The following is a 26,070-nucleotide window of genomic DNA, read 5'->3' as shown; positions in this document are numbered from 1 at the left end:
TTAGTGTTGAGAAGAGAGAAAAATGTTTTTGAACAAAGGGGAAATAGTTAGTGGAGGGCAGATTAATGCAGGAGAAAATGGGTATGATTAGTAGAGTAAGGTACTTCCTGGAGGAAATATAGAGGAAGTGAGATCAGGAGCACAGGTAAAAGAATTATCTTTAACAAGGACTATGCAATCATTCCCTATGTGAGATTAGTGAAGGAAATAAGAGAGCGATAATGTTGAAAAAGTTTGAGACATGTTCTGGCATCAAGGAAGTACACTTTAAATAACCTCAGTGTTTTCAATGACGTAATAGGAGATATCTGCTATAAATCTAAAATAAATATAAAATAAATAAAAAAAGTACCAATATACAGTTCAATCAATCAGTCAACACATATTTATTAATCACCAACAATGTTCCAAGCACTATTCTAGGCCCTGGTGATACAAAGATATAAATAAAACAGAACTTGCCCTTAAAGAGCTTAGTTTTTCAAGGTGGAAAACATAGGTATATACAAAATAGCTACAAGGTGATTCAGGCAGTAGCACCTAGGGGGAATCAGGAAAGGCTTCAAAAAGAAGGCAATGCTTAGATCAAGTCTTAAAGGAAACTAAGGATTCTATGTTATCTTTTTTTTTGCTTCTTTTTTTGGAGGGGGGAAGGCAGGGAAGTTGGGGTTAAGTGATTTGCTCAAGGTCATACAGCTAGTAAGTGTTAAATGACTGAGGCTGGATTTGAACTCACGTCCTCCTGACTCCAGAGCTGATGCTCTATTCACTGTTCCACCTAGCCTCCCCAAAACTAAGGATTCTAAGAGTAGAGGTGGGAAGTCACACAATTTTAAGTATGTGAGAAAGTCAGAGCAAAGATTCAAATAGGAGGGTGAAAGGGAAGATAATGGGCAGTTAGGAAACACCTACTATGTACCAGGGACAATTAAGTGCTTTACAAATATTATATCATTTGATTTGTACAACAACCCTGTGAAATGGCACTGTTATCATTCCTCTTTGACAGATGAGGAATGGAATCACATGGCTAGTAAATGCCTTAGACTGGGTTGGAGCTTAGGGCTTCTTGATTCCATCTACTGTGCCATTTTGCTGGGAAATGTATATGAGGAATTATAGTGAATACAAAGGGTCTTTTGGAGTAAGTGAAGGGCAATAAATGTATAATTATGCAGGAAAGTTAATTTGGTAAAGCTTGTGACCATCTTTAAATAACACACAAAGGGGTTTATGTTTGGGTCTAGAGGTAATAGAAAGCCATAGTTGCTTATTGAGTAGGATATGACATAGGCTCTATTCCTGTGATATATACTGGATGTAACATATTCGTGCTCGAAATGTGCATATGGAATACAAATAATGATATAAAAAATAACGTAAATGATTATTCCATCAACTGAGTTGGCTTCTCAGTTGATGTTTTGAATATAGGTTTTAAATTTTTAAAACTTGATCACGGAGAATACTTATTTTCTTATTCAGTTACTGTGGATGGCTTATAATAAGTTTCACAGTGAGATAATTGAGTTACACATTCATATCCATCTGAAAAAAAATTGCGGTGACTTGATTCTCTGTTAAAATATGAACCACAATTCTTATTCTATTTGATTTGGTTTAAAAATAAAAGTATCATTTTTTTGTTAACAAATGATCTATAAACAGCTACCTCCCAGCTTGATATTTAGTGGAGTAAATGGATGAAAGAATGAATAAATGAAAAAAAACACACATTTATTAAATTCTAGATATATTTCAGGCCCTGTCCTAAGCACTGAGGATAGAAATGCAAGGGGATTTATTTTTTATATATATAAAATATATATAATATATATTTTTATATATTTAATATATATAATATATATATATAATATTTTTATTTATATTTTTATTATAATCTAATAGGGGAAGCCAACACAAAGGAGAGTAGTAGTAAAGTAAGGCTGAAATCACAGGGAAGGTTCCTGAAGTTTAGATATGCTTTATTCTGGAGAATGCATGACTATCTAGTAGCCAAGGATTGTATATCTGAACACGCTTGAATTTCAGTTAAAAAAAGAGTTCAAATTAAATATTATTTCTATCTGTATTGGCTTTGTAGAAGAAAATGAGATGTTGAGATAGCTGGCCTTTTTTTTTCTTAATGTATTATATTAAATCATCTTTGATCATATTTGTTTTTGAGGAAACATTTTGCTGAAGAATCCTAGTTACTTGGGTTTTTTTTTTTAGGACTGAGAACAATTAGGATAACTGTTAAGTTTTTAGGCAGGACTTACTTTTCCCCTTCCATTCTGACCCTGACGATTTGTTCCTGTGACCACTCCTGCCTCAGCCTTGTGTGCTATGTTCAGTCATTCAGTTCTGGTTATTGTTCCAGTTTGATTCTTCTGTCTTCTGGTCAAGTTTTAGTTTCTGTATTAACTTCACAGAAATATTTGACTTCCAAAAAAAAGGTTGGTTTCAAAAGAACTTTGTTCTAAAGCAGGGTTTTTGAGGATTTTAGAAGTGTTGGAATCTTCATGTTAAACACACACATACACACATATGCACACACCATAATTCACATAACCTTGAGCAGATAGCAAACAAAATTTTTAAATATATTTATTTTTAGTTTTCAACATTCACTTTCATAAGATTCTGAGTTAAAAATTCTCCCCCTCCCCACTCTCTCTAAAACAGCAAGCAATTTTATATAGGCTATACATTCATGTACAGTCTTATTGAACATATCTCCACATTAGTCATGTTGTAAAATAAGAATCAGAGCAAAAGGAAAAAATCATGAGAAAGATAAAAAAAGAGAGAGAGAAAATAGTATGCTTTGATCTGCATTCAGATGCCATTGTTTTTTCTCTGGATGTAGACTCCATCATAAGTCATTTGAAATTGTCTTAGATTTCTGAGAAGAGCTAAGTCTATCAAAGTACCATGTATAATGTTGCCATGGTTTTGCTTACTTTATTTTGCATCGGTTCATGTAGTCAGTCTTTCCAGGTTTTTAATGAAATCTGCCTGCTCATCATTTCTTATGGTGCAATAGTATTCCATTATATTAAAATACTACAACTTGTTCAATCATTCCTCAATTCATGGGCATCTCCTCAACTCTTTGCCACCACAAAAAGTGCTGCTGTAAATATTTTTGTACATGTGGTCCTTTGGCCATTTTTATGATCTCTTTGGGATAAAGACCTAGTAGTGGTACTGCTGGATTAAAGCATATTCATAGTTTTATAGGCCTCTGGGCATAGTTCCAGATTGCTCTCTAGCGTGATTGGATTAGTTCACAGCTCCACCAATAATGCATCAGTGTTCCAATTTTCCTACATATTTTCCAACATTTATCAGTTTTCTTTTTAGTCATATTAGTGAATCTGATAGGTGTGGGGGGATACCTCAGGGTTGTTTTAAATTGCATTTATTTAATCAATATGATTTAGAGCATTTTTTTCATATGACTTGATGGCTTAAATTTCTTCATGTGAAAATTGCCTTTGACCCAAATGGTAAAATTTTAATAACATATGTAATATGAATGCTCATAAAGCAACATCTAAATTAATTTGTAGTGAGTGATTTCTGTTAAGTGTGTATCTTAGTGATGTGGAAATGAGATCCGAAAAAAACTTCATAATAATAGTGTTGGAAAGAATCGTAATTTAATTACTCTTCATGTTCTCTTCATCAACACAAATATATACATTAGTAGCTAGTCTTCATGAATTTCTGTGTCCAAAAAAAAGTCTACTTGGTGGCCAAGTATGGAAATTATGTGTTTGTTATGCAATTTCTTATATACATTTTATGTCATTCCTTTAGTTTCACAGTAAAAACAAACCTAACCTATTTTTTTATCTTCCTTCCTTCCTTCCTTCCTTCCTTCCTTCCTTCCTTCCTTCCTTCCTTCCTTCCTTCCTTCCTTCCTTCCTTCCTTCCTTCCTTCCTTCCTTCCTTCCTTCCTTCTTTCCTTCCTTTCTCCCTTCCCCACTGTAATGGGAATGTGAATTTTTAAGATCTTCCCTGCCCCTAGGCTAAAGTGCACCTGGAGCCTGGGGTGAGAGGCTTGTTTTTCAGTAGATACTTTTTGAGTGGCCAGTGGGTCCAGAAGGTTGTTACATTCTCTGAGCCAGGAGAAGGCTATATAAACCCTGATTTGAGGCTTTTTTGGGGGGCTCACTTTGAGAAGTGTTCTGTGATTTGATCTGGATCCTGGGAAGCCGTTGTTGAAAGTCCCTCCCCCCCTCGGCTTTGAAAAACCCAGATGTTGATTTGGTATGGATGTAATGGTTGGACAGTTTGGAAACTGTCTACTTGATCTGTATCTCTGTCTTGATAATTCTGTCTGTATATTCTGAAGTTCGGGGTGCTGACCTTTTCCCCCTGAACTAGGTGGACGATATATGCTTGACTGATTAAAGTAAGCTTGTTAACCCATTTTGAGTTGCTTTCCTTTATCAAAGCAGATCCAAGAACTTGTATGGGCAGCCACCCTGGGGAGGCTGAGGTGCTTGCTGCTACACCCACTTTTTTCTTTTCCTTTCCTTTCCTTTTCTCTCTTTTTTCTTTCTTTCTCCCTCCCTCCCTTCCTTCCTTTCTCTGTCCCCCTCTCTTCCTTCCTTCCTTCCTTCCTTCCTTCCTCCCTCCCTCCCTCCCTCCCTCCCTTCCTTCCTTCCTTCCTTCCTTCCTTCCTTCCTTCCTTCCTTCCTTCCTTCCTTCCTTCCTTCCTTCCTTCTTCCCTTCCTTCCTTTTCTTCCTTTCTCCCTTCCCCACTTTTTTCTTTTCTTTTCCTTTTCTTTTTTCTTTCTTTTTCCCTCCCCCCTTTACCTTCCTTCCTTCCTTTCTCCTTCCCATTCTTTGTTTTTTTTTTCCATTTGTTTCTTCCCTTCCTTCCTTCATTCGTTCATTCATTCGTTCGTTTGTTCCTTCTTTCTTCCTTCCTTTTTTTTTTCTCTTTCTGGCAGTTGTCCCTCATGACCCTTGAAACAAGGAGACAGACCAGGGAGTATGGAACAAGCAAACTATGAAAGAATATAATTTTGACAAAGGAGAAGGGAAACTATATTCAGAAATAACTTCCTCATATAATCTTAAAAAGTGAAACAAAAACAATAATTGTGAAAAGCAAATAAATCTAAATTTCACTACTTTGGGAATGGGATTAGGGAATGGGGAGAAGCAAGATCTAGGATATATTCTGAAATGTAATTTTGTGTCTATCTAAATCTGTGAATTAGAATTAAGGGATGTATTTAGTTTCTGAATTATAACAAGTAGTAAAATCACATCATCAATGAATGAAATGTAAGATCTCATTATTATTAGCCTTCAGAGAATCACCACTAATTTCAGTAGTTCCTGAAGTCTTTTGTTTTCTTCAAGTATATATATTAATCCCAACAGCAAAAAATGACTGTGGTGTCAGACAATAGAGAACAAATAGATCTACACATTTCTTCTAATAAATCTGTTTCGATGAGCATGAATAATGCTAGGCTTAGAGTAGTCATTTTAGTGATATACAGCCATAGAATTAAAAAAAAAAACTTTAGACTTTTTAATAGGGTTAAAAGTAATTGTTCCTGTATATCTGTGGTGTTGAAGCACATATTAAATATTTCTATTCCTAGGTGGAGTTTGAGACAATCACCTCAGTTAGTGATAAGAAGAGTCTGAAATGCTAGCAAAAAAGAACCTGAATATAGAAAATATTTTAATGAGTTTATTCTCTTCTCTCCAATTTACTTTTCTTTTGATAGGCACTTTGGTTTTAATCATGTAGAAAGCTTCCAGTCTGGAAATACCTTCTATGGATATAGACCAGCAATAATAAATAAAAAGCGAAAGATATTATTTTAAGTAAGATTTTTATTGGGTTCAAAAATAGGATTTTGTGTATTTATAGTATATTATAAACAGATAAAGGATATGAGCCTTATGAATAGTAATTATGAATAACAATTATAATATTATCATTGATGAATTTTAATGTAACTTTATTGACCACTATGGTAGTAGATATGTTACTTTTGACCTATTTACCTCTAAACTAACGTTAGGGTGGAATTTAAATTGAAGAAAGAGGAAATAAAATATGGTTTGGATTCAATTCACACACACGCAAAAAACCCATTATGGATATTAAACTTTTAGCACTTTATAAAAATGAACACGGTTTAAAAAATTGCCACTAAAATTAAAAATAGAGGAAACATTAACATGCAATTATATTTCTATTTGAAACCATGTTCCAAAATACTACTGTAACAAATATATAAATTAAAATAACACTGAGGTTTTACTTCCACACTACAAGTTTGCAAAGCTGGAAAAAAATTGGAATAGCTCAAGGTGCTTTAAAGAGAGTGGACATACACACATATACACATACATATACATATATGCATACATACATACATACACACACATAAACACGTTTTATTGGGACTGTGACTTGATCCAACCATTCTACACACTAATTTGGAATAATTCACGATGATAACTAAGCTATTTATTCCCTTTAACCAAATGATCTTACCATAAAAATCCAGAATATATCAAAATATTTATAGCAACACTTGCAATAGCAAAAACCTATATACAAAGTTACCCCTACTTTGAAAATGACTGAATCTACTGTAATCTATGAATATAATTAAATATTATTTTACAAAAATAAATTATGGTATCAATCAACTAGCATTTATTGATTAATTACTACATGCCATTCACAGTGTCAGTGTCTGAGTAGGGATAAAAGAAATGTTTCATTTTTATTTTTTAAAAGCATGATTCCTGACCTTTAAGGAACTAACATTTTAACAGGAAAGAATACATGCAAATAACTATATACAGACATAGTTATGCATACATAAGCACATATGTATATGCACTATATAAAAATGTGAGAAATGCAGGGGAAACATTGCAATATTTGTGTGAATTATATAGAGTACAATAAGTAGATTGGAAGAAAAAGGATACCAGAGTGATCACCATAGTGATTTTAAAGAAGAGATAATGAAACATTTTCCCTATGAGAGAGAGGTGAATGTTGTATATACAGATGAAGTGACTGTATATTTTTTTTTTCTTAACTGCTTCTTATAATGAAAGATTTGATTTTAAGGGAGGTGGAGAATGGTTATTTTATTTTATCTACAAGTCCATCCTCCTCCTGGGTCCAAACTGTGGGATGCAGCAAGGAAACACATTCAGTGCACCTGCTTTGCTGCTCAGTTCTCATCTTTTCCTGTGGCTGAATTCTGAACTCCTGGGTTCCTTCTCCTCCCACAGGCACAGGCAGCAGCCACTCCTGGCTTCTGCCCAGGTCCCGATGCAGGCAGCTCACCATTCCTGCTCTCAGCTCAGTGAAGTCTGCATACAGGCCATTCTTCTCTCCTGGTCCATGGCTCCACAGAGTCACAGCTACCACAGCTGGGAAACAAACAATTATCCCAGCCCCCATACTTTCCTTTTACTCTGCAGATCCTGTTTGTGATGCCATTTTGTAGCAGCAAGCACCCCAGCGTCACCAGGGTGACTGCCAACACAGGTTCGTAGATCTGCTTTGTTAAAGGAAAGCAACTCAAAATGGGTTAACAAGCTTACTTTAATCAGTCAAATATGTATCATTTACCTAGTTCAGGGAAAAAAGGTCAGCACCTCGAACTTCAGAGTATTCAGACAGAATTACTAAGACAGAGAAACAGATCAAGTAGACAGATTTCCAAACTGTCCAACCATTACATCCATACCAAATCAACATCTGGCTTTTTTAAAGCCAGGGGCTCTCAACAAAGGCTTCCCAGAGTATCATTAGATCAAATCACAGAACACTTCTCAAAGTGAGCCCCAAAACAAAGCCTCAAATCAGGGTTTATATAGCCTTCTCCTGGCTCAGAGAATGTAACAACCTTCTGGACCCACTGGCCACTCAAAAACTATCTACTGAAAAACAAGCCTCCCACCCCAGGCTCCAGGTGCACTTTAGCCTAGGGGTAGGGAAGATCTTAAAAATGTACATTTCCTTTACAATGTTGCTCCCTCCTTAAGCCAAATCCAATGAGAGTACTTTATTTTTTCAATAACATGTAAATATTGTACTCTTCAACTTTCACTTGTATGTGATTTTGAGTTGTAATTTTTTTTTCTGCCTCCCCTCAGATGGCAAGGAATCTCATATAGTCTATACATTTAAGATCATATTAAATATATTTCCACATTAGTCATGTTATGAAAGAAGAATCAGAAGAAAAGGGAAAAGGAGAGAGGTGAAAAAAAAAGGAGAAAATAGTACATTTCTATCTGCATTCAGACTCTATAGTCCTTTCTTCGGGTGTGAATAGCATTCTGTCATGAGTCTTTTGGAATTATCTTAGATCATTTTATTGCTGAGAAGAGCTCAGTCTATCAGATTTGATCATTCCACAGTATTGCAATGTTCTCATGATTCTTCTCACTTCACTAAGCATTCATGTCAGTCTTTCCACGTTTTTCTGAAATCTGACTGCTGATCATTGTAAGGGTTACAGGATTTAATGATCTTCCACATCCTGTTGGGCTTGCTGACTTAGGAGAAGGGGGTGGGGCAAGAGGAAGTGGAAGCCAAGCTGGAGTTCCTGAGGTGACTGGCAGTGGTTGCGGTAGCGGCCAGCAGAAGCAATGTCAGCAGCAGTGGTAGCAGCTAAGGTGGAGGCAGAGGCATGAACCCGTCTTTTGTGAGCCAGCCAGAATTTCTGCTAAGGACTCCTGCTGAGGACTGCCAGAGACTGGAAATGCAGGGCCAGAACTGCTTGGAGCATGCTTCCTGGACGCTGAGCAGTTGTGAGTGGGGAGAAGAGATCCTTTGCTTGACGTAGCCTGTTCTGTTTTAAAGGCTTGAGAATGTGGGTGCTTACTACATTAATTAAATGTGCCAATTTCATTACTACTGTGATGGCTTTGACTTTCTGGTTTGGGGACTCAGTTTTCTGGTATTTTAATAAATGTTCTAGCTTTATCCCCCATGTGATTAATAGCCACATCAGCATATTTATAATTGCCATAGGCATTGTGAATATTGCTTTGTTCATACATTTGGCAATGAGGGCGGGATCACAAAATGTCAGGCCTCTATTTGGAAGCAGGGGGGCTTTACAGGGAGAAATGGCTATCCCAGGATGGGAGCATTTGCCTAATTCCTCTCTAGCCAGAGAAGGGACCAAAAGCACAGGGCCCTGTGAAAACTGGGAAACAAGGTTAAAAGAGGGAGAACCTGAACATTTGTAAAGATGTTTGCAAGGAATACCCATAGAAACAGGCAAAGAACTGGCAGGAGTGTGCAAGAGAGGCTGGGTCCTGCTAACAAGTTATTGCCTTATGTGTAAAAGCAGGGATAAGCTTCTGTAGGAAAGAGCTCAGATGGCTAGGGAGTCAGCTGGTTTGCCTCAGGATTCTTCTGTGTTACAGAATTCAGAAGAGCAAAATGGAGGGACTCAGGTGGTTCAGGAGAAAGCTACTTTCATGTAGCTAAAAGAAAGCAAAAAACTAGCAGAAGGAATGTGCATGCAGCTTTTGTACAGGCTGGGCAGAGTTGCCCCAAAAGCTGCCAGGAGAATGTGTATGAGGAGAATGAAAGAAGGTTAGACGAAGAGTCTTCTAATGCAGAAGTTCTCCCCGTACAAAGAAAAAGACAGGAGAACCGTCAGGGCCAAACAGAGTACAGGGAGATAACTGTGGATTTCACTCAACAGGAGATTACTGATATATTGAGTAAATTCACTCAAAGAATGGGAGAGTTTTTAGTGTCTTGGATAATAAGAATCACTGATGAAGGTGCCGGAGGAATAACACTGGACAGTGTGGATTGCTTAAAATTCATAAGCATCAGTCAAAATTCTTTTGTACACCAACCTTTTAGGGATCACCATATGCAAGGAGTCCTCAACAGAACTAATTTGTTAGCTGTAGCTGCAGAGGGATTCAGAAAGCAATATCCTACTGACTCTATGTGGCCTGGTGGAGACAGACCCTGGTACTCACTTAGAGATTGTATGAGAAAGCTAAAGGAAGAGGTAATGAAAACTGCTGTCATCGTTGGAGAAGCAAATGCATATCATGATACCCCCGTAGGAGTTCCTCATAGAAATATCATGGTGAAGACGGCTCCTCCTACTTATAAGCACCTAATTCTGGCTCTATTAATTGGAGAAATAGGGCACCCTCTTTCAGAGGTGCTGGATAAGATTTCACAATTAAGTGACCTAGGGGAATGGGGACAAGATAAATTGCCTCAGAAAGAAGAAGAGTAAACAGCCAGAGGATTCAGAGACAAAATAGACCAACAAGAAAGGAACTGTTTACTTCTCTAATTGAGAGCAGGGGTGGACTTGAGAAGAATAGATGGTATTCCAACTGAAGAGCTGCATAAGCTGTATCAAGAAAAGGTACTTAACATTAGAATGAATAGGGAAGTGGGAACCACCCCTGCAGGTACTCCTGAATCTGAATCTTTGTATCCAAGTTTGCCCCACCTTCTGGGGGAATAGGAAATAGGCCAAGCTCCAGCCCAAACTAAAGAAATATACAGAGGAGATTGCAGACCCCATATTGTCAATACATTGGAAGAATGTATCAACTACTATAACTAGGGCATTGATCCATACTGGGGCTGAAACAACACTTATCTATGGAAACCCTGATAAGTTTAAACATGGAACTCCTATTACCATCACAGGTCTAGGAGGGGCTGAAATATCAGCCAGACAAGTTAAAATAACAATAAAATTTGGGCAGTTACCTAAGAAAGAATATGCTGTGGTTATTGTACCCATTCCTGAATACATCATTGGAATAGATATATTGAGAGTCATGACTCTGAATTTACCTGAAGGAAGATACCAATTTGCTGTAAGGAAAATAGGAATTAATACAGTTTTAGTGGGAAAAATAAATATGGACCCAATCACTTTACCTGAACCTCCTGAAGTAATTACTTTAAAAGAGTATCATGTGCCAGGTGGGCAAGATGAAATTACCACTACTATAAAGGAATATGTTGAAGCAGGAGTGTTAGACCCTATAACCACAAGATGGAATAATCTGTGGAGAATGACTGTGGATTATAGACAGTTGAATAAGGTGACTCCTCCTTTGTATGCTGCTGTTCCAGATACCATCACCTTAATAGAAAGGATCCAGAAATATGATGGAACTTGGTATGCAGTTATTGACTTGGCAAATGCCTTCTTCACCATCCCAACAGACCCTAAACAATGGGACCAGTTTGCTTTCACTTGGCAGGGCAGACAATATACTCTATTCACCCACTTGCCACAAGGGTACATACACAGCCCCACTATTTGTCACAGGATTGTGGCTGAACATTGGATGAATTAAAGCTACCTGGTGTACAGCTTACCCACTACATTGATGATAGCATGATACAAGGAAAAGATACAAAAGAAGTGGAGAGAAGTTTGACCCTTATAATTGATCATATGAAAAACAAAGTGTGGGAAATTAACCCTGCAAAGGTTCAAGAACCAGCTCAAAACGTAAAATTTTGGGGTATACAATGGAACAAGGAACTACAAGACATTCTTCTGCAAGCCTGACAAACGATTCAGGATTTTCTTACCCCTACCAATAAGAAGGAGGCCCAAAAGTTCTTAGGATTGTTTGGATACTAGAGGCACCTCATTCCACATTTGGGACAGATTTTGAAACCTTTATATAGAGTCACTTGGAAGAAATATGAATTTGATTGGGGAATTGAGCAGAGCAAAGCTTTTGAAGAAGCCAAGGCTGCCATACAATTCACCCTAGATTTGTGGCCCATGCAAAATGGTCCAGTGGAATTACAAGTGACTGTACAAGATGATTATGCAAACTGGAGCTTATGGCAAAAACAACAAAGCTGAAATGTACCCTTGGGATTTTGTTGTAGGAAACTCCCTTCATCTGGAGTCCAGTATACATCTTTTGAAAACAGTTTCTAGCTACATATTAGACTTTGGTGGAGACTGAACAGCTGACTCTGGGCCATGAAGTGACATTAAGACCTGGAATCCTGATTATGACCTGAGTAATGAGTACCCCAGCTTCTCACAGAATTGGACATGCCCAAGAGGCTAGTATAATCAAATGGAAGTGGTATATTCAGAATAGAGTGAAAACAGGCAAAAGCAGAGTCTCTGCTCTACATGAATCTGTAGCAAACATAGAAATTGAGAGGAATGACACACCCCCTGAGCCAAAGCAACAGTTGGTACAGTCCACTGTAAAATGGAATGAGGTATATGATGTATTAACTGAGGAACAAAAGAGACATGCATGGTTTACTGATGGGTCAGCAAAATATTTGGGCCAAAATAGACATTGGAAGGCAGTGGCCTAAAACTCATATACTAGAAGGACTTTGGAAGGTACTGGGATAGGTGGAAGTAGTCAATATGCTGAACTTATGGCAGTACATCAAGCCATAAAAATAAAACAAGGAGGACAGTGTCATATATTCACTGATTCATGGGTGGTAGCTAATGGATTAGACACATGGATGCCCATGTGGAAAAATCAAAATTGGAAAATTCATGGCAAACAAGTCTGGGGCATGGAATTATGGGAAGATATCTGGAACATGTCTTTGGTCACTGACTTGTCAGTTTTTCATGTAGATGCTCACGTGGCCCTCACCATGCCAGAACATGAGTACAATGCTCATGCTGATCGACTGGCAAAGGTTTCTACCAAACATATTGTCCCTACTTTAACAACAACTGATGATCTGGTATTTGCAAAATGGGCCCACCAAACAAGAGGCCATTTGGGAGTCCAGGCCACACATTGCTGGACACAAGATTGAGGTATTAGTATCTCTCATTCACTGTTAAAACAGATAGCAGAAGAATGTCATATATGTCAATTGGAAAAGGAGCAAACTGTTCCTCGGGTAGTAACTGGAGAGATAGCAAGAGGAAAAGTCCCAGCCTAAATCTGGCAAATAGATTATATTGGTCCACTACCAGAAGATAAAAGATGCAGATTTATATGTATTTGTGTTGACAGCTATTCAGGTGTACTAGTGGCTTGTCCTTATAAGAATGCAACCCAGAAAAACACTTGTAAAACTCTCCTAAGTCTATATTATGGAACCCCAATGCAGATTCAAAGTGGCAATGGGTCACATTTCAAAGGTAATTAAATGAAGAAGTATTGTATATTAAACAATATAGAATGGATATAACATATTCCATATTATCCACAAGAATCTGGGTTAATTGAAAGAATGAATGGATTACTGAAAGAACAGTTGAGGAAGTTAAGTTCCAGTAATTCATATCAACATTGGAAGGATAATTTGTTCATGGCTTTGTGTAATTTGAATAATAGACCATTGGGAGGAAGTACACCTTTAGCCAGAATGATGGCCCCAAATCTGCAAATTAGAAAACAACAAATACATAAGATCCCAAATATTGAGTATTGGACTTTGAGGCCAAATGTCCTAGCACCGTACCCAGGAACACCTTGTTCAGTGGGGTATGATTTACATTGTTTAGAGGACTTTTGGTTGGATAGAAAAGAAATAAGAAACATCTCTACTGGGATATGCACAAGAATCCCTAAAATCACTTTGGACAGATTTTATCCAAATCAGCATTAGCAGCTCAAAGAATACATATATTGGCTGGAGTAATAGATTCTAATTATCAAGGAGATATTGAAACATTCCAAAATTTAGGTGAAGGGCCTATACAGATTCATAAATATGATAGGAGAGTTCAAGTGATTATCGTTCCTTGTAAAACAATACCACTTGTAAAAACTGACCCTCCTTCCAAAGTAACTGTCAGAGGAACTGAAGGATTTGGTTCTACTGATAGAATAAAATTGGGAGCTAAAATATGGGTAAAACGGAAGCCAGATGATGTTCCAAAGCCTGCAGAGATCATAGCACATGGGAGGGATAACACTGTAGCTATTGTTTATTCTGGAGAAGATGATTACAAAATTGTACCCTTAACTCATATGTTCTACCTTGAGTGAGGCTACAATAGTCTAGTTATTGTCTCTTTGCTTCTTCTTGGCTTTTTGTCTGTTCACCTTGTTTGCTAAATTTGTTTCCTCAGGCTTGGTACCCTCCACCTTTAGATGCCTGATAGTTTAAGCTGGATGTCACCCCCTGTTTGCAACTGTAATGTGTCACCCCTGGACCTGGCATCAAGCACATTAAGAACTGACCTCTCAAATGGGACCCCTTGGGACATGGACAGCTCTATGTCCGATTTCAGCAGCAAGTAGCCATGGAAGAATAGACCTTAGCCCCTTACCCCAAGATTTTGGGGCCCCATTTGTTCAGGGTGGGGGGAATGATGGGGAGCTTGTGCTCAAGCCCCACCCTAAAACATGGTTTTCTGTGTTTATTGTGTGCCATCCTTGTTATATTGTTGTGAAATTCTGTTGACACCAGTTATTCCTAATGTATTTTTGCCAAGTAAGGGACATGAAAGATCTTGGGGCTGAATGTAAAGGTTATGGGATTTAAAGTTCTTCCACGCCCCATTGAACTTGCTGACATAGCAGGAAGGGGTGGGGCAAGAGGAAGTGGAAGCGAAGCTGGAGTTCCTGAGGTGACTGGCAGCGGCAATGACAGCAGCAGCAGTGGCCAGCAGAGGCAGCAGCAGCAGTAGTGGTAGAGGCTAAGGTGGAGGCAGAGGTGTGAACCCCTTTTTTTTGAGCCAGTCAGAATTTCTGCTAAGGACTCCTGCTGAGGACTTCCAGGGACCGGAATGGCAGGAGGCCGGAACTGCTTGGAGCATGCTTCCTGGACACTGAGCAGTTGCTGTGAGTGGGGAAAGGAGGACCTTTGCCTGAGGTAGCCTGTTCTATTTTAAAGGCTTGAGAATGTGGTTGTTTACTACTTTAACTATGTGTGCCAATTTCATAACTACTGTGATGGCTTTGACTTCCTGGTTTTGATACTCAGTTATTTGGTATTTTAATAAATGTTCTAGCTTTATCCCCCATGTTGAGAGCCTGGTATATTTCATGATTAATAGCCACATCAGCATATTTATAATTGCCATAGGCAAATGTGAATATTGCTTTGTTGATACAATCATTTGTTATAGCACAATAGTATTACCATTGCTTTCATATACCACAACTTATTCAGCCATTCCCCAATTGAGGAGCATCCCATTAATTTTCAGGGCTTTTGGTACCACAAAAAGAGCTGGTACATTTTTGTACACGTAGGCCATTCTATCATTTTTATTATCCCTTTGGGATACAGACCACCTAGTGGTATTGCTGGATCAAATTGTATGCACATTTTAATAGCCCTTTGGGCTCTCCAGAATGGTTGTATCAGTTCATAACTCCACCATCCATGCATTAGTGTTCTAATTTCCCCACATCTAATCCAAAATTTTTCATTTTTCTTTTAGTTATATTAGGCAGTCTGATAACTATGAGGTGGTACCGCAGAGTTGTTTTAATTTGCATTTCTTTAATCAAAAGTACCATATAGTACTGCATACTTATTGTAGATTTTATGCAAAATTTTTGGGAAAAAAGTGGGGTGTAAACATTATGTGAAGCTGTTAAAAATAGTGCACCAGCATTACTTAAAAATCATTTATTAATAAACTGTCTTAAGTGCAAGATTAGGATGCACAGAATACTCATGAATATATGTTAAAATCTAATACTGACAATGCATGTGCTCCGAGAATTCTAGGCTTATTGCTAAAAATGCACAAAAGGAAATGCATATCCATATGCCACTGGTGAATATATTGCTGCTGTGTTTACCTTTTAAGCAGTGAGATGAACAGAATTATGTGATGTGATGATTACACGATGAAGGGTTATAAACTAGTTTTTAGACTGAAAAAAAACAGGGTTCAATGATTATGCAGTGGTGATGATTATGAGATGAAATATTGTAAATTAGAGCATTGTTTTCATATGACAATAGAGAGGATTAATTTCTTCATCTAAAAACTGGTTGTTTATATCCTTTGACCATTTATCACTTGGTTAATGACTTGTGTTTTTATAAATTTGACTGAGTTCTCTGTGTTTTAGAAATGAGACCTTTATCAAAAACACTGGTAGCAAAAATTGTTTCCCAGTTTTCTGCTTTCCTTCTGATCTTGGTTGCATTAGCTTTGTGAACAAACTTTTTAATTGAATTAATCAAAATTATCCATTCTGCATTTCATAATGTTCACTATCTCTTCTTGGGAAAGGGATATTAAAATATCACTGTCATAAAAAAGTAATCAATAACATTTGGAATATTTTATGTAATGAAAAAAAGCAAAAAAAAATGTCATTATGTAATCTTCATTTTGTTATATGTTTTGTCCTTCAATATTTATTTCCTCAATATATTGGAGTTGGAAGGATTATCATTGATTCCGTTTGATGCCTTAAAAACAATTTCATTCATATTGTTTAATGTAGATGATTGTTTACTTGTTCTCATTTAAAAATTTTTAAACAGACATTTTGCAGGGTTTTTTCTTCAGTTTATAATCATCAGTATTTTGGGGTGTGGATAACATTTTGTCATGAGTCTTTTGGAATTATCTTAGATCATTTTATTGCTGAGAAGAGCTAAGTCTATCAGAGTTGATGATGAGAATTTTTTGATGAGATTTTATGTCTCTGCCTCTATTGAGATGAAGATCAGTTGGTCAGCATCCTAATTATCAGCTTGAATTTCTGTCCTGTGTATCAGATTAGGTCAAGGATGGGTTGGGGGATTAAGGTAGGGAGAAAATACACAGCCCTTTCCAGAGTACTCCAGGATTGCTCATTTCCATGATAAGCTCAATTTACTGTGCTTCACTAATTCTGTACTACACTTGTATGTGGACCTCTAAATAGTATATGGGATATAGTCCAAGAACTGGTTGCCACACATAGGACACTAGCTTGTGGTTAGTAATTTGCTTCACAGACAGAATACTTTGTAAACCTGTGTCTGCTTTGTGCTTAGGGAACATGCATTTCCCAGTGCCATGGAAAAAATCAAACTTGAGATTCATTATTATAGTCTAGAGTTGTAAATGTTAAATCAGAGGACTATAGTTCAAGGTCCTACTCATTGTCTGAGAGACCTAGGGAACTAAACCTTACTAGACCTTAGCTTCTTCATCTATTAAAAACAAAACCAAAAAACCTTTATACTCAATTATTTCTGGAGCTCTTTCAAGTTCTGAATCCATGATATTCTTTATTTCCTTTTTTACCTATTATGGCTTGAATTTTATTTTTTTTATTCTTTAGTTTACATGATTCATTTTCACAACATTTTGAGTTACAAATTTTTCCCCATTTTCCCCTACCTAGCACCCCAAAACTGCCATCCCACTGAATATCCCCTCCTCCAATATGGTCTCTCCTATATATTACCCCATCCCCCCTCCAACTTTCCACTAGAGCATGGTGGATCTCTGTGCCCCAGTGCCTGTATATCTTATTTCCCAGTTGCATGTAAAATTTATATATATATATATACACACACACACACACACACACACACACACACACACACACACACACATTTAAACATTTGATTTTAAAACTTTGAATTCCATATTCTTTCCCTACCTCCCTCATCACCCACCCTTACTGGAAAGATAAGCAATTCAATATGGATTGAACATGTGTAGCTCTGCAACACATTTCCATAGTGGATATATTGTGAAAGACAGACTATATTTCCCTCCATCCCATCCCAACACCCATTTGTTCTATTCTCTACTTTGATCTCTTCCCTTTTCAAAAGTGTGTGCTTCCAACTTCCCTCCTCCCCAGCCTGCACTCCCTTCCATCATTCCCCATCTCATCCACTTCCCCCCTACTCTCTTGTAGAGTAAAATACTCTATTTAGTGTCTATGTCATTCGCTCCCTAAGCCAAATTCATTGAGAATAAGGTTGACTCATTCCTTTTTTGCCTTCCTATTCTTCCCCCTCATTGTAACAGTATTCCCTTGCCTCTTGTATATGAGATAATTTACCCCATTCTATCTCTCCCCATCATTATATTCCTCTCTCGACTCTTAATTTCACCTTTGAAGTATCATCCCTTCCTATTAAAATGGTCCTGTAGCCTCTGTCTATTTATACGTGTACATATATATGTATATATATATATACACACACATACTCACATATGCATTCATATGCCCATATACCCATCTATGGACACATATATATGTCTAATATATATATATATATATATATATACACACATATATGTACATATATACACACACACCCACACCCACACACACATTTATATTCCCTTCAACTATTCTCATACTGAGAAAAGTTTCATAAGTTACAATTATCATTTTTCCATGTAGGAATGTAAGTAGTTCAACTTTGATTGGTCCCTTATGATTTCTTTTCCCTGTTTACCTTCTCATGCTTCTCTTGCTTTTTGTATCTGAATGTCAAATTTTCTATTCAATGCTGTTTTTTTTTCTTTTCTAATATGACCATATTTTCCCCTGAAACATGATGCTCAGGTTTGCTGGGTAGGTGATTCTTGGTTTTAATCCCAGTTCCTTTGACCTCCTGAATATCATATTCCAAGCCCTTCAATCCCTCAGTGTAGAAGCTTTCAGATATTGAGTTATCCTGATTGTGTTTCCACAGTGTAATGGGAATGTAAATTTGAAGATCTTCCCTGCCCCTAGGCTAAAGTGCACCTGGAGCCTGGGGTGGGAGGCTTGTTTTTCATTAGATACTTCTTGATTGGCCAGTGAGTCAATAAGGTTGTTACATTCTCTCAGCCAGGAGAAGGCTATATAAGCCCTGGTGTGTAGCTTTGTTTTGGGGCTCACTTTGAGAAGTGTTCTGTGATTTGATGAAACTCTGGGCTAGCTGTTGTCCAGAGCCTTTGAAACCCAGATGTTGTTTGGTATGGATGTAATTTGGACAGTTTGGAAATCTATCTACTTGATCTGTTTTTGTCTTGATAATTCTGCCTATATACTCTGAAGTTCAGGGTGCTGACCTTTTTCCCCTGAACAAGGTAAACGATACATGTTTGACTGATTAAAGTAAGCTTGTTAACCCATTTTGAGTTGCTTTCCTTTATCAAAACAGATCCAAGAACCTGTGTGAGAAGCCACCCTGGGGACACTGGGGTGCTTGCTGCCACACACAGTATTAAAATTGTTTCTTCCTGGATGCTTGTAATATTTTTCTCCTCAATGTGGGAACCCTGGAACCTGGCTATAATATTCCTAGGAGTTTTCTTTTTGGGATCTTTTTCAGGAAGTGATTGGTGGAATCTTTCAATTTCTGTCTTGCCCTCTGATTCTAAAACATCAGGGCAATTTTTCTTGAGAATTTCTTGGAGGATGATTTCTAGGTTCTTTTTTTGATCATAGCTTTCAGGTTGTCCAATAATTTTTAAATCATCTCTCCTGGATCTATTTTCCAGGTCAATGTTTTTTCAATGAGATATTTCACATTGCCTTATATATTTTTTTTCATTTGTTTGTTTAACAGTATCTCGATTTCTCATAAAATCACTAGCTTCCATTTACTCCAATCTAATTCTGAAGGAATTATGAGCTTTTGAAATTCTTTTTCCATCTGGCAAATTTGCCTTTTTAAGGCATTCTTCTCCTCATGGCTTTTTGAGCCTCTTTTGACTTTTGAATTACTCTATTTTTAAGGAGTTATTTTCTTCAGTCAGGTTGTTTACTCTCAATACATAATTTTCTTGCATCATTCTCATTTCTCTTATGTGGTTTTCAAAATCCTTTTTAAGCTCCTCTATGGCTTGTAAGCAGCTTATTCTTTTGTTGGAAGCTTCTGGTGCAGGAGTTCTGACTTCACTGTCTTCCTCTTATTCCATGCCCTGATCCTTTTTCTTCCCAAAAAAGTGATCCAGAGACGGAGAGCTTTGCTTGCTTTGCTTCCCTCATTTGCTCATGTTGCTATCAATTACTTGAATTTTGGGCTTTTTGCCATGGTAGAACTCTGCTACCAGAGGGGAGAGCTTTGTCCCAATCACAGGGGTTTTTGAAGCTGATGGAGCTGTTAGTTGGGTGCATTCTCTGAAGCTTCCACTTGCTCTCACAAATTGGGCATGTACCCCAGGACCTCCACCCTAGACTGCAATTCAGATCCAATGAGGTTAAAGCAAGACTGATTACCCCTCAAACTGGTCGCTTGGTCCCCCTACAATCTACAGACCAAAAGCTCTGAAGCAGCCACGTAGCTGCAGCTGCATGGCTGCAGCACCTCAGCCGCTTCTCCCTCAAGGGGGTAAAGGCCTGACCACACTCCTGACCTCCTGGTTCACAAGGTCCACACTGCCCTGACCTCTTACTTTGTCCTTGGCATCTATGGGTAAATAATTCTGGAAACTGCCACAGCTGCTGGTGATCTGAAGTCCCTCCATCTAGGGGCTGGTTGTAGCCATGAAATATAGAGGCTTAGGTAGGCAGTAAATATTTCAAGATTGACACATATTTGGGATATGTGAACCATATCAGTATTTGGGATTCATTTGAATTTGGTCAGTATCTCAACTATTTGGAATATAAGGAATAAGAATATAAGCGGAATATAAGTACTTTGAAGATAAGAACTCTCTCCTCACCTCATACTTTCTGTCTATGTCCCTAGGCCTTGCACAGTACTTTGCACATTATTTTCTTTTAATTAGACCTGTTATTTCAGTGGCTACTGATACAGATTGGCATCAGCTTTGCACTCCATATTCTTAGACAATGCATAGGCAATTAAAAGATTAAGTAATTTGTTTAAGGCCACATAGCTGACATACCTCTGATGTGGAATTAGAGCCAGGTTTAGTGACTTTAAGGCAATCTCTCTATGTTCTTTGCTAGGGTGCTTCTATCTGTTGTGCTATTGAATTGATTTGAATTGAGAGTTCAAAGTTAACTCCAGAATACTTTGAGGAAATTGGATACAAGATTGAAACATTCAGAGCTATCAGAGCTAACACAAGATTTTTGGATATTTTAGTTAACTTTTAACGGCATCATTTTTCAACAAATTTCCCTTTGTTATGGATGTATCAATTCCCCCCAGAAGTATAGGTCAAAACCTACCTCACTCTGAGTAGTTCTTGGCCACATCTTCCCATAAATCATCAATAGTGGATGGGAGTGGTGACTTCCTGTAGGTATTTTAAGATCCTATGGGTATAAATGTGTTTGCTGTTTAACCTGGGATTCTGTTTACTACTGTTACAAAGTAACTCCTTTAAATTTTTCTAAATTGTCTTTATTCTTCAAGATTGACATATTCTGGCATTATTCTCTTTTCTGTTATTTAATTCTTTCAATTTACCACACATATCACTTATCTTACCTATGTCCAAACAAACCACCACACACTGACGTAAATGTTGGCGCCTTTTATTTTTCAAGAAAAATTGTGGCATCGGGAATTGCACAAAATATTTATATAAATCAGCACATATGGATTTTAGAGACAATTTCTTTGAGTTTGGAGGGATTATTTAATATAAAATAAACTGAGTTTTATTGATTGGTAAATATTTGTGTATATTCATGATTACAATATAAATTATTAATTTTTAAGGCAGAATAAAATTTAAAACTCCCAAACAATTTGGGTAACATGATCAAGATCACTTCTATAATCCTGAAACAAACCCCAGTGCTTTTAATTTCCTATGTTGGAATTAACTTGTAATAACCTTATCTCTAAAAGCCTTCTGAAAATTTTGTAGAATATCTTAAATACTGGATAAATGTTTATGTTAAGCATACTGTGATCTTTGCACACTGTCAATCAGAATGAGAATATTTCATAAAAGAAACATTAATCAATCAAACCCATTATAAATTTGGAGAAACAGAAGCTTACTACAGTATTACAAAAATTTATAAAATACTTCTGTTTGGTTGCAGTATCTGGAGTTAATAAAAATGGCTATCCTTCCATCTTCCCTACAAGTAGGTTGGCATTTCATTGAAGAAGTGTTATAATTTTTCCTTTGTCCTTATTTGTTTACTTTAAAAAATGGGAGAGAAAAAATTAGATATCTTAACTCAGAACTAAATCCTTCCATTCCAAATTCCACTAGAATATCAAGTAAAATTCATATTCTTCCAGGAGCTGTGATTTCCTGGATCTGGATACTCTTCCCACAAATTCCAGTCCATCTCCTGTGTGCCTTGTTAGAAGACCTTCATAAGTTGCTTCCCACTCTCTATCCAATTCATTTCTTGTTGAATACTACCTTTAGTGGTGAACTTTGATCAATTTATATTGGCTAGTCTTTAGAGGAATGGCTCACACCTTCAAAGCTTTTCATCTATTTGTAGTGCCAACATACCTTTTCATATTTTAAAATCATTTCCTTACCCTGATGATGCACTAGAGTAGGAACTGTATTTAAGGTATGCTGCATACCTGCTTGAAAGATGTCTTAAACTTTTTGTATGTATATATGTGTATGTATACATACATACATATATATAATATACACATACCATATAGATATTTATGGACACACCTATGTGTGTTTATGTCAGCTGTGGTGTGCAGTGGATAGAACAACAGGCCTGGAATAAGGAAGATTTAAGTTCAAATCCAGCCTCAGACCCTTATTAGCTTTGTGACCCTGGGCAAGACACTTAACCCTGTGTCTCTCAGTTTCTTCATCTGGAAAAAAATGGACTGGAGAAGGAAATGGCAACCCACTTGAGTGTCTTTGCCAAGAAAACTGTCACAAAGAGTCAGACATGACTGAAATGACTGAACAATAGCAATATATCTATATGCCTATCTATCTTTCAATCTATCTACCTATTTATATCCCTATATAAGAACAGAAATAAAAGTCTTAGAGAGATAACTGTTAGATTTAATATTTCAAAAGTGACCTGATGCAATAATCCCCATAGAGATTGTATAATTCCTGAAAGTAGGAATTAAATATTCTACTTCCTTTTAATCTACTCTTAGCACTTAGTGTATTAATGAATTCATAGCAGGTTTTTAGTAAATGTTAATTGCCTAAATGAACTGAGAGGCTCTCTTTGCCTCTCTCTTTCTTTTCCTTCCTTCCTGCCTTCATATTCTCTCTCTCTCTGTCTCTCTCTCTTTCTCTCTCCCCCTCCTTCCCCTCTCTCTCTTCCCCCCTCCCCCTTTTTTACCTTTCCCCCTTTCCATATGTAGGTCTATGTAATCTTCCACACTTTTTGGTTATTCTAATCTATTGTAACTAATAGTTTGAAATAACTCATTTGGAATTTATTGGACTATACTGTTGCTTCATTACTGCTTCTATTTATAGTACTCATTTTTAGGTTTTAAATGTATGTTTGAGGCAACAAAATCCTTTTGTTTTATTCTCACCTCTGAGATCTAAGGCGATTGAGACATTTATAATGTTCTAAAGAATAACTCATGCTTTTTGTTAAATATATAAATTATTACAAATATCACATCTAGATTAGAGTTAGAATATTGTGGATTATATATCTCTTAGCTGAATTTTTTTATATTGTGAGTTCTTTAACATATGAAAATTATTTTAAAATTCTATTGAATTACATTTCCAAACATCTTAAATATATCTGTACAATTTCTTCATTGGAAAAGTTTTTAATCACATTTAGATCTGCAGTGAATTTTCTTCCTTTAATGCTGATATTACATTGTAAAATATTTTTTCTTCTTTTTTTTAAATTTAGATAAATTCAACAACCGTAAGCTTCCTGCCTCTTCTGGGGATTTCACTATGACTAAGGACACTGGTTTCAGTTTTACTCTTAAGCAAACTCAAGGTTTGTGACTTCCAATTTGTTCTCTGACAATCTATAAACTGATTTGTTTCTTAGACTACAAATATAAAATATAAATATAAAGGTTAACATTTAAAAAAATTTGACCTGTAAAACAAAATTCTGGTAAGAGAAAGAAAACCATAGAAGTTTCAACTCTTGTTTATGACATTAGTAACACTCCATTTTCCATAGCACAGAAGAATGACATAATTTGGGGCTTTTGAAATATTAAGTATGGGAATGCTTGAGATAGGTTTTTATGCATGGGAAAGCTAAGGTGGGAGAAAAGATTTGAAAAAAAAAATAGTTAGCCTGACTCTAAAAAGCAATGCTAACTTTTAAGACAGTTATATATTAGCAATTGTATATGATAGACTCCATATGCAGGAATTGGATATTACCAAACAATAATGACCAGTAATAGTTAAAATAGAAATTTGAGTCTTAAAAGCAATCCAAATTTTATTTTTAAAAAGTGCAAGTACAGTTCATATAACTGAGTTTATTTAAATCAGTCTGAGCAAATATTTAAAGTCTGTATATGTATTTGTATGCATGTATATATACATATATGTACATATATACATGTGTGTATACTTCTCTCTTTTTAAAATTAGTACCATAAATTGTGAGTTAATACTAAGATTTTTTCATTAGAAAGGCCATTTTACTAATTTTTAACTATGAGTTATTAATTTAGATATATAAATTCTTTGCAGTTTTAAAATCAGGAGTTTAAATATTTACTTTGAATTAAAACAAAATACTTTAAGACAGTTTCTGCAGAAAGGTTATAGAGACACTTGAATTTTATTGAGGGGAGCAATATAATTTTTATTGTAATTTGCAAAATTTAATTTTTAGATTTAATACAAATAATCAAATTATTCCTTTAGATGTTATACAAAATAGCTATCTTTATCATTCATATTTTAATTGTTTATGCCCAAACTATACATTTTAAGGCATTATTATCAACGATTTACATTTTTGCATTCCCATTTATGTTTTATTTTATTTTATAAATTTTATTTATATTACATGTACATATTTATGTTAGATATATTAAATATTATGCACATAAATATAAATTTATAAGTTTTATCTTATTTATCTGCTTGTTTATCAATTCCCAACTTGTGTCCTATTGATTTTTTTAGTCTCTACTATATCTTGTAGTGTTGCTAAGGAATAAAAAAGGTTTTAGCTTATCAATTCAGGGGGATTATGCAATTTAACATGCACTACCGCCTAGAAAAATTGCAGAGAAATCAAAGTTGCAAAGGAGTTTCTTTGATGGGAGCAGCTGTTTCCATCCTCACATTTGTATGACACTGTAAAATGAGAGTTAAGATTCTTTCCTAGCTGCTCTGATGAATTTTAACATTGAGGGCTACAACGGCTATTGCTCTTACGCCTCTTGTGAGTGCTACCATGATAAAATGGACAGAGAACTGTTCTCAAGACTGTAAGTACGAACGTTTAAATTCTGCTTTTCACATATACCAGCTGCATGATCCTGAGCCAGTCATTAAATTCTCATTTTTCTGGGAATATATGTGTGTGTGTGTGTGTGTGTGTGTATATATATATATATATATATATATATATATATATATATTTACCTAAGGTATAGATTGCAGAGAAGATGCTATAATATTGTGGTAGATAAAATTTCCTCACTTGGAAGTCCCTATCCCAGTGAAATTGTATGTCCTATCTTCATCTTAAACCTTCAGAATGGTAAGCAGAGGAATTTTGTTCTTCATGTTTTAAGTTACTTCTAGATTTGCTCTTCAACATAAGAGAAATTATTAGAATAGCCAACACTAATATTTTAACTTGCACTTACCCATGTTTTTTTTTAACTAAACCAAACCTTGTCTTGAGGTTTTATCTGAATCAAAAGGAGGTGTCCTGACATGCTAAACTAGACTGATTCGGAAAAGACTCAAGACTGGTGCCCTTTAAGCATTACAGATGGTTCAACTGTATGACAACCTGCACAATAGCAGTCAACAAAAAGGGAATCATTTGGGGTGGGTGAGTGTGCTGGGTCCAAGTTGTGCTGGAACCAGCTTCCACTCATTTGTAGGTTGTTACTACACACATTTTGTAGCTCAGAAACCAGCAAAAGCTAGAAAACAGGACTTGATTTATTGTTTTATTGACTGTCTATATTTAAGTGATGCAGAAAATGTTAATGATGAAAATCTTTAGTATGTATGCTTCCTTTGTTTGTAGGATGAGAGC

General features: G+C 36.3%; 1 protein-coding gene across 1 annotated transcript in view; it reads left to right on the top strand.

The window, feature by feature from the left end:
- The window catches only part of CFAP47 (cilia and flagella associated protein 47), a 963,244-nt gene that overhangs the window by 725,249 nt on the left and 211,925 nt on the right, over positions 1 to 26,070 (top strand). Inside the window, exon 59 of the mRNA XM_069063838.1 lies at positions 23,725 to 23,817. Within this exon, the coding sequence (XP_068919939.1) occupies positions 23,725 to 23,817 (93 nt within the window). The remainder of the gene's footprint in view (positions 1 to 23,724; positions 23,818 to 26,070) is intronic.

This window comes from Petaurus breviceps, unplaced genomic scaffold, assembly GCF_028583685.1.
Source record: "Petaurus breviceps papuanus isolate PSGF00001 unplaced genomic scaffold, PetGlider_PUasm1.0 90603, whole genome shotgun sequence".
NCBI classification, from domain to species: domain Eukaryota; kingdom Metazoa; phylum Chordata; class Mammalia; order Diprotodontia; family Petauridae; genus Petaurus; species Petaurus breviceps.
This window is presented reverse-complemented; position numbering and strand designations above follow the sequence as displayed.